The sequence below is a fragment of the Piliocolobus tephrosceles genome, chromosome 19, assembly GCF_002776525.5.
Source record: "Piliocolobus tephrosceles isolate RC106 chromosome 19, ASM277652v3, whole genome shotgun sequence".
NCBI classification, from domain to species: domain Eukaryota; kingdom Metazoa; phylum Chordata; class Mammalia; order Primates; family Cercopithecidae; genus Piliocolobus; species Piliocolobus tephrosceles.
Window position 1 is genome coordinate 42849429 of NC_045452.1, and position 12153 is coordinate 42861581.

Genomic DNA, 12153 nt, shown 5'->3' on the forward strand with positions numbered 1-12153 from the left:
CTGTAATCCCAGCTACTCTGGGAGCTGAGGCAGGAAAATTGTTGAATCCAGGGGGTGGAGGTTACAGTGAGCCAAGATTGAGCCACTGCACTCCAGCCTGGGCAATAGAGCCAGACTCTATCTCAAAAATAAAATGAAATAAAGATAAAAACATTAGCTGGGCATGGTGGTACACACCTGTGGTCCCAGTTACACAGGAGGCTGAACCTGGGAGGTTGAGGCTGCAGTGAGCCATGATCACGACACTGCACTTCAGCCTGGACAACAAAGCCAAAGTGAGACTTTGTTTCAAAAGAAAAAAAAAAAAGAGCCAGTCATGGTGGCTCACGCCTGTAATCCCAGCACTTTGGGAGGCCGAGGTGGGCACATCACTTGAGGTCAGGAGTTCGAGATCAGCCTGCGCAACATGGTGAAACCCCGTCTCTACTAAAAACACAAAATTTAGCCAGGCGTGCTGGTGCATGCCTGTAGTCTCAGCTACTCAGGAGGCTGAGGCACAAGAATCACTTGAATCCGGGAGACGGAGGTTGCAGTGAGCCGAGATCACGCTGCTGCACTCCAGCCTGGGCAACAGAGCAAGACCCTGTCTCAAAAAAAAAAAAAAAAAAAAGCATGCCAGGAAGAGCATCCTCGTGAGCAAAAGGTGGGTGATTAGTGAAATAGCATCTGCCTTGGGGAGATGATTATTAAGATGATGAAATGTCCAAGTTTGGGGCAGAAAACCCACTGTTCTCTGAGCCCCCCACCTGTCTAGTCCTACAAATTAATTGATTAAACATTTGGTTTAGTACCTTCCCTCTTCCTTCTAGCACCACCTTGGGCAGATACATCCATCTTCATGTTTATTTAGTCATGTACCGGGCACCTATATATGCCAGACACTGCTGGGAACTGAAGATATAGACCCTGTTTGTTTCCAAAAGTACTCCTGCCTCACAGCCAGCAGTGGGCAACTACATTTTTAGGTGCAGTCATAAGGCCACCCTGTGGCAGAGTTCCTCCCTGTACCTGAGGAAGTACAGAAAGAGAGCAGGGAGCTTCTCAAAACCAGATCTCAGACTGGCTCCCATCTATTTGTTCAATAAACCAACAAATGACTTAACTAGGACTCTGCCAGGTGGAGGAGGAGGATAAAATAATATCAAGCAGATGGAATGGCATATGTTATGAAATGCAAGAGATGATAATGCTGAGTGGTTGAAGGAGGCAGAAGAGACAAATAAGTGGCCGCCAGGAAGGAGGCTAGAAAGAAGGGCCATCTGTTCCCAAAAGTCATTATTATAACATCAGTTTAGGGTAAAATGTCAAGCGACTTCCATTTCTATAGCCAAAACATTGAAGGGCAAGCTTCTGCTTAATTTGCTACTTCTCATCTGCTTCTGGTTGACTTAGGGGTAAAAAACACCTCTGAGGATGAGACAGGCGCTTGCTCCTCGAAGAAAGGGGAGCCCTGGCTCTCTCCAGCTGCAGAACAATCACACTTGTCTCCCCTGCCCCCACTTTCAGCCCACAGTGTTTTGTTTTTATTTTTTTTCACTGTAGTAAAAGATACATACAACTTTTACTATTGTTAACTTTTTTTTTTTTTTTTTTTGAGATGGAGTCTTGCTCTGTTGCCCAGGCTGGAGTGCAGTGGTGCAATCTTGGCTCACCACAACCTCCACCTCCCAGGTTCAAGCAATTCTCCTGCCTCCGCCTCCTGAGTAGCTGGGATTTTAGGCACACACCACCACACCTGGCTAATTTTTGTAGAGATGGGGTTTCGTCATATTGGCCAGGCTGGTCTGGAACTCCTGACCTTGTGATCCTCCTGCCTCGGCCTCCCAAAGTGCTAGGATTACAGGCGTGAGCCACCATGCCCGGCCGACAGCTGCATTCTTTTACCTCGGAGCATTTAAGACCAATAGCACAGAAGACTATCTGTCCCACAAGACAGTTGTTTAAAACTTTACAGTCTTCATCAATGATCTCCATGATTCCAGCTACTTCTACTAATTTTCAATTGGGCATTGTGTGCAAATACTGGAAAGTAAAGCTTGTTCTCCTTTAAAACACACCTCATCACGCCTTGTAAGCAGCTGTCTGTATGATCGCCCATCTCTGCTGTGGGCCTGGCAGGAGCTGGTTTAGCAGGAAGTCGTAACCGGGTGGGGCAGTCTCAGAAACTGTCTCTTCCACACATGACCAGACAGCCCCAGCTCTATGGTTCCTGTTTAACTTTCTCAGCACTGCGGTTGACAACGTAGAGCGCTAGTGAGAGACCTAGGTTTTGATTCTTCACCCTGCTTCTCTGAGCCTCAGTTCTGCTGGCTTTGTAGAATGGGCTAAGGGTCCCTACTTTCTGAGGGGTGGTAATGAAATCATGCACATGAAGTCCTGAGCACCACCCTGGCTGCTACGGTAGGGCTCATTTCTTGCCCACATACACACGGGCTGTGCCCACACCAGCACTCCCTGAAGCTCCGTGTGTTCAACTCTCTGCTCAGTGAGAATTCCCAGTCTGTTCTCATTGTTTGCCACAGCCACCCTTGGCAAACACCAGCCCTTCCAAAACACTGCCTGCCCTCGGTATAGTGACTCTTTGGTCCTACGGCCACATATGGCCTACTTCTGGGACAAACTGAGTTACAGCAGTTGTCTCCAAAGAGGGTGCAGAGGCTCATTGTTGGGGGCTAAGAAAAAAATATCAGGCCATATGTGGTGGCTCACACCTGTAACCTCAGCACTTTGGGATGCCAAGGCAGGAGGATTTCTTGAGCCCAGGAGACTGACCTGGACAACACAGAGAGACCCCTGTGATATGGTTTGGCTCTGTGTCCCCATCCAAATCTCATATAGAATTGTAATCCCCACGTGTTGCTGTTGTGGGAGGGACCTGGTGGGAGGTGACTGAATCAAGGGGCAGTTTCCCCCATGCTGTTCTCATGATGGTGAGTTCTTATGAGATCTAATGGTTTAAAGTGTGTGACAGTTCCCCCCTTCACTGTCTCCTGCCGCCATGTAAGATGTGCCTTGCTATATATGCCCCTTTGCCTTCTGCCATAATTGTAAGTTTCCTGTGGCTTCCCCAGCCATGGAGAACTGTGAGTCGATTAAACCTCTTTTCTTTATAAATTACCCATGCTCAGGTAATTCTCTATGGCAGTGTGAAAATGGACTAATACACCCATCTCTACAAACAATCAAAAAGTTGGCTGGGCATGGCAGTGTGCACTTGTAGTCCCAGCTACTCAGGAGGCTGAGGCAGGAGGATCGCTTTGAGCCCAGGAGTTTGAGGCTGCAGTGAGCTATAATCATGCCACTGTACTCCAGCGTGGGTGACACAGCAAGACTGTATCTCTAAAAACTAAAAAGAACAAACTGGTAATTTTGTCTTCATTTTTTCTGTTTTTTGAAACAGAGCCTCGCTCTGTCACCCAGGCTGGAGTGCAGTGGGGTGATTACAGCTCAGTGCAACCTTTGCCTTCGGGGCTCAGTTGATCTGCCTGCCTTAGCTTCCCAAGTGGCTGAGACTACAGGCTTGCACCACCACACCTGGCTAATTTTTTGGTGTTTTTTATAGAGACAGGGTTTTCCCATGTTGCCCAGGCTGGTCTCAAACTCTTGGACTCCAGTAATCCTCCTGCCCCGGCCTCCCAAAGCTAGAATTACAGGCATGAGCCACCATGACTGGCCTGTCCTCATACTTTTTTTTTTTTTTTTTTTTGAGATGGAATCTTGCCTTGTTGCCAGGCTGGAGTGCAGTGGTGTGATCTCTGCTCACTGCAACCTCCATCTCCGGGGTTCAAGTGATTCTCCTACCTCAGCCTCCTGAGTAGCTGGGACTACAGACACGTGCCACCACGCCCAGATAATTGCTTTTTAGTGGAGATGGAGTTTCACCATGTTGGCCAGGATGGTCTCCATAGCTTGACCTCGTGATCCGCCTGCATTGGCCTCCTAAAGTGCTGGGATTACAGGTGTGAGCCACCGCACCCGGCCCCAGTCCTCATACTTTTAAAATCCTCATCCTCTGTTTTATAAAATACACATGTTGGAACCCAAGTAAATTAATGTAACACATAGCTTATAGATATTGGGGCTGGAGAGAAACTTAATTTTTACTGCTGGGTGTGTGATAAAAACTGCTTAAAGATCACAGGAGTGGCAGAGCTGGTTAGTTGCCACCACCGTAAGAGGTAGTTACCATTGATACTCCTACCTTAAAGATGACGAAACTGAGACACAAAGTATGCCCAGACCAGTACATGGCTGAGTCAAACCCAGGCACTGCGGAGGCTATATCCTTAACTACTGTGCTATATCCTGTGACAAAAGGAAAGATCTAGACGTACATCACGCGTGTAGGACTGTTTTATGAACATGAAGATATGAGTGCTGTTAAATCCCTATCTTTGCAGACATTGCTGTACATAGCTGTAAACCCAGCTACTCAGGAGCCAGAGGCAGGAGAATCGCTTGAATGCAGGAGGCGGAGGTTGGGGTGAGCCAAGATCGCGTCACTGCATCCAGCCCCGGTGACAGAGCAAGGCTCTGTCACACACACACAAAAAAAAAAAAAAAAAAAAAAAAAATTAGCCGGCCATGGTGGTGCACCTGTAATGCCAGCTACTTGGGAGCCTGAGGCAGGAGAATCGCTTGAACCCGGAAGGCGGATGTTGCAGGGAGCCAAGATCACGCCACTACACTCCAGTCTCGGCGACAGAGAAAGACCCTGTTAAAAAAAAAAAAAAAAAGACGCTGCGGGTGGGACCCTGCTGAGGCTGCGGCAGCGATGCTGGCCGATGCGGGCTGCAGTAGGCCTGCGGCGTCTGGCGGTGCGGGTGGGCGTCGGGCTGGGCGGACAGCGCCGCTGAGCGGGCGACGGGCGCATCTACGTGGGGATCCTTCCGACCGACGTGCGCGAGAAGGACCTGGAGGACCTGTGCTACAAGTGCAGCCGCAACCGCGAGATCCAGCTCAAGTACCGGCACGGTCTTGTGCCCTTCGCCTTCGGGCGCTTCGAGGACCCCGGAGATGCACAGGATGTTATTTATGGAAGAAATGGACTTCCTCCATCAGGCAGTTGGCAGGACCTGAAGGATCACATGCGAGAAGCCCGGATGTCTGTTACGCTGATGTGCAGAAGGATGGAGTGGGGATGGTTGAGTATCCCAGAAAAGAAGACATGGAATATGCCCTGCGTAAACTGGATGACACCAAATTCCGCTCTCATGAGGGTGAAACTTCCTACATCCGAGTTTATCCTGAAAGAAGCACCAGCTATGGCTACTCACGGTCTCTGTCTGGTTCAAGGGGCCCTGACTCTCCATACCAAAGCTGGGGTTCCCCACACTACTCTCCTTTCAGGCTCTACTGAGACAGGTGATGGGAATTTTTTGTTTTTTAGGTTAACTGAGCTGCTTTGTGATCAGAATCTACATTCCAGATTGACGATTTAGTGTCTTAGGAAATTTTTAAAAATTTTTTTGTTTTAAAGAAGAAAGGAAACTACGTAATTTCTACCAGGGCCATATTAGCAGTGAAACATTTTAAACTGCAGAAATTGTGGTTTTGGTTCAGAAACAAGTTGTATATTTTTCACCCCTGATTATGGGAAAAAAGTTCTGTCTTTGTGGGTTGCTCTGCTATGAAGAGCAACAGTTACTGTGACTGAATCGGCCCATTCTGTTTAGAAATATATTTTAAACGTTTAGGGGGAAAAAAGAAAAAAAACAGAACAGAACGTGCTGTCAGAAATTTAAAACCCTGTACTTATGTTGTTAAACTGTGCAAACGTGATTTTTTTTTTTTTTTAGATGGAGTTTCACCCTTGTTGCCCAGGCTGGAGTGCAATGGCGCGATCTTGGTTCACGGCAACCTCCACCTCCCGGGTTCAAGAGATTCTTCGGCCTCAGCCTCCTGAGTAGCTGGGATTACAGGCATGCACCACCATGCCTAGCTAATTTTGTATTTTTAGTAGAGACGGGATTTCTCCATGTTGGTCAGGCTGGTCTTGAACTCCTGACCTCAGGTGATCTGCCCACCTTGGCCTCCCAAAGTGCTGGGATTACAGGCATGAGCCACCGTGCCCAGGAAACATGTAATTTTTAATGTGTGAGGGTTGAATTCATTGAGGTTATCTTTGAATACCTTGAGGTTACCTTACCTCTGCTGAATGGGTAAGGGGCAATTATTGTCCTCGGAAGACAATGTATTTTAGTTTTAAAATGGAGTACCAAAATAAGCACTTCAAAGGACATTTGTGTGAAAGGTTAAAAATAACATTCTTTTAATAAGTTTAAATTTTAGAGAAATATACTAAGACCCATATAACTGCTTCAACAAAGAAAACAACTTCTTCATTATCTTCATACTTCACATTACAAATTTTGTGCTACTGTTAGATGATATATTAATTTTATTTTCATTACATAAATTGAGGAAGAAACGCAGAATCAGATTCAAATATATTACAAGGCATTAAGGGAGGTGTGTCCTGATGCTGAATAGCAAATTGGCTGAAATCTACTTTCTTTTTTTTTTTTTTTTTGAGATGGTCTCATTCTGTCACCCAGCTGGAGTGCTGCAGTGGCGCGATCTCGGCTCACTGCAGCCTCCACCTCCTGGGATCAAGCAATTCTTGTGCCTTAGCCTCCCAAGCAGCTGGGATTACAGGCACCGCCACCACACCCGACTAATTTTTGTATTTTTAGTAGAGACAGGGTCTCACCATGTTGGTCAGGCTGGTCTCGAACTCCTGACCTCATGTGATCTGCCTGCCTTGGCCTCCCAAAGTGCTGAGATTACAGGTGTAAGCCACCGCGCCTAGCCTGAAATCTACTTTCAAAATGGAAATAGGCTTGTTTAAAAGAGCTATCCTGCCTTCTTTCTTCTTTAGAATATAACCTGGTTTTCAGTACAGTACCAATACATGGATTAAACATATTCTCTCTCACATGGTTAACATTCTGGATGTTCCAGAAAATCATATTCGATGCATTCTTCCAGTTGCTTTAAGACCGTTGAGCTATCTGTGACAGGAAAGTCCAAGAATGGAGCTCCTGGGGTATCAGCAGGCAGCTGTCTTTGGGTTTTAAATGCACAGTTTAGAGTCATGAAGAATGGCACCAACTGCCTGATGCTGGAAACAGAATGTTGGCGCAGAAGCGGGAACTCAGTCTTCATGGTGATCTCATCAGAGCTACTGATTTCCTGCAGAAGAAACAAACCCAGAGCAATGATACGCTTTTACTGAGGGCTTGAGATGGCCGGGAAGCACATGCACGTGGCAAAACCTAAGAAATAAGGTCCTTTTTTTTTTTGAGACGGAGTCTGGCTCTGTCGCCCAGGCTGGAGTGCGGTGGCCGGATCTCAGCTCACTGCAAGCTCCGCCTCCCAGGTTTACGCCATTCTCCTGCCTCAGCCTCCCGAGTAGCTGGGACTACAGGCGCCCGCCTCGTCGCCTGGCTAGTTTTTTGTATTCTTTAGTAGAGACGGGGTTTCACCGTATTAGCCAGGGTGGTCTCGATCTCCTGACCTTGTGATCCACCCGTCTCGGCCTCCCAAAGTGCTAGGATTACAGGCTTGAGCCACCGGGCCCGGCAAAGGTCCTTTTTTTTTTTTGAGACAGAGTCTTGCTCTAGGTCCTTTTTTTTTTGAGACAGAGTCTTGCTCTGTCGCCCAGGCTGGAGTGCAGCGGTGTGATCTCGGCTCACTGCAACCTCTGCCTCCAGGGTTCAAGCAATTCTCCTGCTTCAGCTTCCTGAGTAGCTGGGATTACAGGTACCCGTCACCATGCCCAGCTAATTTTTGTATTTTTGTAAAGATGGAGTTTCACCATGTTCGCCAGGTTGGTCTCGACCTCCTGACCTCCGGTGATCTTCCCGCCTCGGCCTCCCAAAGTGCTGAGATTACCAGCCTCATGAATATATTTTAAAAAGAAAAGCAGGCTGGGCACAGTGGCTGTCACCTGTAATCCCAGCACTTCAGGAGGCTGAGGCAGGCAGATCACCTGAGGTCAGGAGTTCGAGACCAGCCTGACCAATATGGTGAAAACCTGTCTCTACTAAAAATACAAAAATTAGCCCCGAGTGTGGTGGCGTGTGCCTGTAGTTCCAACTACTCGGGAAGCTGAGGTGCGAGAATTGCTAGAACCTGGGAGGTGGAGTTTGTAGTGAACTGAGATCCCCCCACTGCACTCCAGTCTGGGCAACAGAGTGAGACTTAGTCTCAAAAAAAAAAAAAAAAAAAAAAAAAACAAACCCCAAAAACAAAAAAACAAAAATTAGCCAGACATGGTGGCATGTGCCTGTAGTTCCAGCTGTTCCAGAGACTGACAGGAGAATCGCTTGAAACCAGGAGGCTGAGGTTGCAGTGACCTGAGATTGCGCCACTGCACTCCAGCCTGGGCAACACAGTGAGATTCCATCTCAAAACAAAACAAAAACGAAATTAGCCAGGTGTGGTGGCACATTCCTGTAATCCCAGCTACTCAGGAAGCTGAAGCAGGAGAATCACTTGAACCTGGGAGGTGGAGGCTGCAGTAAGCCAACACCACATCATTGCACTCCAACCTGGGTGGCCGAGTGAAACTCTGCCTCAAAAAAAAAAAAAAAGAAAAGAAAAGAAAAAGAAAAGAGAAAAGAAAAGCACTTACCCCAAACTTTAATTTTAGAAGTTCTAGAATCTTGACAGTGTGGGGTTTGCATTCTTGGTGATTCTCCTCTATATCCGACAGGAAGGCAGGGTCCTCTGTGTCCACTTCTGGAATAAATGCCCACCTATAACTGCGGGGAACAAACGGAAGGTCAGGACTGCTGGTAAGAGCCCTTCAATGTCATTAAAATTAGTTTTATTAAGACATCATTCACATACTGTATCTATTTAATATGGACAACTCAATGCCTTTTATTATATTCATAGAGTTGCACGTCTATTATCACAATCAATTTTAGAGTATTTCATTACCCCAAAAAGAAATCCTGCCCCCCTCAGCCATCACCACCCCAACCCCCTATGCCCTTGAGACCTAGGCACCCACTAATCCACTCTCTGTCTCATCGTGGACATTCCATATGAGCAGAATCATACACTATGTGTTCCCTTGTTTCGGCTTTCACTTAGCATCATATTTTCCAGGTTCATCCAGGTTCCAGCGTGTCTCAGTTCTTCAATTCTTTTCACTGCTGAACTGTATTCCACAGAATGGATATGTCATGTTATCTATCTGTTCATCAGCTGATGGCCGTTTGGGTTGTCTCCACTTTTTGCCTATTATAAATAACGCTGCTATGCACATTCGCATATATCAGAACCCAGTTTTTTTTTTTTTTTTTTTTTTTTTGAGACAGAGTCTTGCTCTCTTGCCCAGGCTGGAGTGCAGTGGTGCAATCTTGGCTCACTGCAACCTCTGCCTCCCGGGTTCAAGCAATTCTCTGCCTTAGCCTCCTAAAGTGCTGGAATTACAGGCGTGAGCCACTGCGCCCAGCCTTCACTTTTTTGTGTTTGTTTTTTGAGATGGAGTTTCGCTCTTTCTCCCAAACTGGAGTGCAGTGGTACCATCTTGGTTCACCGCAACCTCTGCCTTCGGTTTCAAGCAATTCTCCTGCCTCAGCCTCCCGAGTAGCTGGGATTACAGGCATACGACCCCACGCCTGGCTAATTTTGTATTTTTAGTAGAGACGAGGTTTCTCCATATTGGTCGGGCTGGTCTCAAACTCCCGACCTCGGGTGATCTACCCGCCTTGGCCTCCCAAAGTACTGGGATTACAGGCATGAGCCACCGTACCCGGCCTAATTTTTGTGTTTCTAGTAGAGACAGGGTTTCACCATATTGGTCAGGCTGGTCTCAAACTCCCAACGTCAGGTGATCCACCCGCCTCAGCCTCCTGAAGTGCTAGTATTACAGGTGTGAGACACCACATCTGGCCCGAACCTGCTTTTTAAAAACCAAAAGACTTTCTTTTGTGGAACAGCTTTAGGTTCACAGCAAAATGGAGCAGAAAGTACAGTTCCTGTATATCCCATCCCTACGCACATAAAAGCCTGCCATATTATTGACATCCTGCACCACAGCGGTACATTTGTCAAAACTGAAGAACCTCTACTGACTCACCATTATCCCCCCCCAGTCCAGAGTTTACATCAGGGTTCACTCTTGGTGGTGTACATTGTATGGGTTTGGAGAACTGGACAATGACATGGATCTACCATTATAGCTCCGTATGCAGTAATTTCACTGCCCTAAAAATCCTCTGTGCTTCACCCATCCACCCCTGCCTCCCTCTCCCCAACCCCTGGCGACCACTGATTCTTTTTACTGCCTCCATAGTCTTGCCTTTTCCAGAATGTCACATGGTTGGAATCATACAGTGTGTAGCCTTTTCAGACTGGCTTCTTTCACTTAGCAATGTGCATTTAAGAGAACCCACTCTTTAACCACAAACATTTCTATATGCTTACTCTCTTTGTGGGGGTAGGAGAGAAAGAAATAGCCTCTGGGGCTGGTCATGAAATTAAACAAATGAGCAGCTGTGCTAAGCCTGCAGGAAACATAAGCCTAAGGGGCGAAGTGAATCAGAGATGGCAGGCTCCAAATAAACGCATTCTTATCTAACTGAACAGACAAAAAGGTCTACACAAAGGCGGTGAGGACCACCAGTGGGTAAGCCCTGTTTTATAACCATTCAGTAGCAAAAACCACACACACACACACACACACCACAGAAACACACTCAAACGCTCCTGTGAGCCAAATTCGCAGAGCCACAGATGTTGCAAGTAATCTGAAACTCGGTATTCCGAGCTGGCTCAGCTGTCACTAGAAACCCAGATGGTGGTTTCCCATAAACTGTACATGAAAAGCAAGTGAAAGTGCTTAAAAGGAAAAAACAAAATCTCCTGCTTCAAAAAGGACACACGATCCTATCTGACTTACATTTGAAATAATGGCATCTTGTCAGGTGGAAAAGAAAGCGCTGTGTCCAAGAATTTGCAAGCTGATAAATACAAGATGAGTTCACTCTGGGGTATCTCCCCCACTGAGGGTCCATTTGCATCCGGGACTGAACCTTTCGTTCTGTTTACTTTGTTGTTGCTTCTGCAAATTTGCAAAGAAACGCTTGTTATAAATTCCTTCAGAGCTGTTATAGTCCATTCACCTGTGACATGTCCCTCAGAATAATTTTCCTTTAAAGAAATGTTTGGAATAGCTGGTCCTTTTGCAAGAGCTTCAAGAAAACAGCATTTAACATTAGATAACCCTACATCTAAAGTGATGGCCTTTAATCGTGACCATCTTTTCCTCCTGTGCACAGATCTTGTACTGCTTACCTCAATGACTCATCTTCGTCTTTCAGATCTTCTTCAAGCTGTGTGAATGTCTGAATCTGAAAAAAAAAAGCATTCAAGTTACTATCTGAGAGACTAAACCTACCCCAATTTTTTTTTTACTTATTTATTTTTAAAAATCGATTAATTTATGAATGAATGAATAAGATGGGGTCTTACTCTGTCACCCAGTCTGGAGCACAATGGTACAATCATGGCTCACTGCAGCCTCAGCCTTCTGCAGATGTAACTTCCCACCATGCCTAACTAATTTTTGTATTTTTTTGTAGACAAGGAGTTTCATCATGTTGCCCAGGTTAGTCTCGAACTTCTGGGCTCAAGTGATCCATCCACCTTGGCCTCCCAAAGTGCTGGGATTATAGGCATAAGCTACCACGCCCGGCCCAAATTTATAGTATATAAAAAAAAAGTAGTAAATATTATCCAATGGTACAAGTTAGTTGGAATTACTGACAGGGTGAGAGATCAAATATGATCATAGGGTAAAATATTCTCTATTTAACCAAGAGCTAACCATGTGCTACCAACCTGATTAAAAATAACTTTTAGATAAAATGGGATATATATGAAATAGTATGTTATATGTTACTGAAGAAGCATTTTAAAAAGCTCCAACCTTGCTTTCAAACTTACAATACTTGTACTCACCAATTCAGAGACCATTATTGGCCACAATGAAGTCAAATGTTGAGGAGATATTCTTAGCAGCAAAACTCTGAAAAAAAGAAACATCTGAGCAGCAACTATGGATGTCTGTCCAACTCTGAGATTGTCTGTCAGGCGTTCTAAGGAGAGAAGATTTTAAAGATGTCACACAAATAT

The 12153-nt window shown here is 46.0% G+C and overlaps 1 protein-coding gene and 1 pseudogene across 3 annotated transcripts in view; one reads left to right on the forward strand and one right to left on the reverse strand.

Moving 5' to 3' along the window:
- The first annotated feature begins 4774 nt into the window (after positions 1 to 4774).
- Positions 4775 to 5359, forward strand: LOC111527176 (annotated as a pseudogene).
- An 888-nt stretch (positions 5360 to 6247) lies between these two features.
- DOP1B (DOP1 leucine zipper like protein B) overlaps positions 6248 to 12153 on the reverse strand; it is a 125525-nt gene continuing 119619 nt past the window's right edge. For all 3 annotated transcript variants that reach the window (XM_023191195.1, XM_023191193.1, XM_023191203.1), the window contains 5 exons: positions 11980 to 12116; positions 11314 to 11369; positions 10919 to 11080; positions 8639 to 8768; positions 6248 to 7194 (listed from right to left, as the gene is read on the reverse strand). In XM_023191195.1, the coding sequence (XP_023046963.1) occupies positions 6943 to 7194; positions 8639 to 8768; positions 10919 to 11080; positions 11314 to 11369; positions 11980 to 12116 (737 nt within the window). In that variant the 3' untranslated portion in view covers positions 6248 to 6942. The remainder of the gene's footprint in view (positions 7195 to 8638; positions 8769 to 10918; positions 11081 to 11313; positions 11370 to 11979; positions 12117 to 12153) is intronic.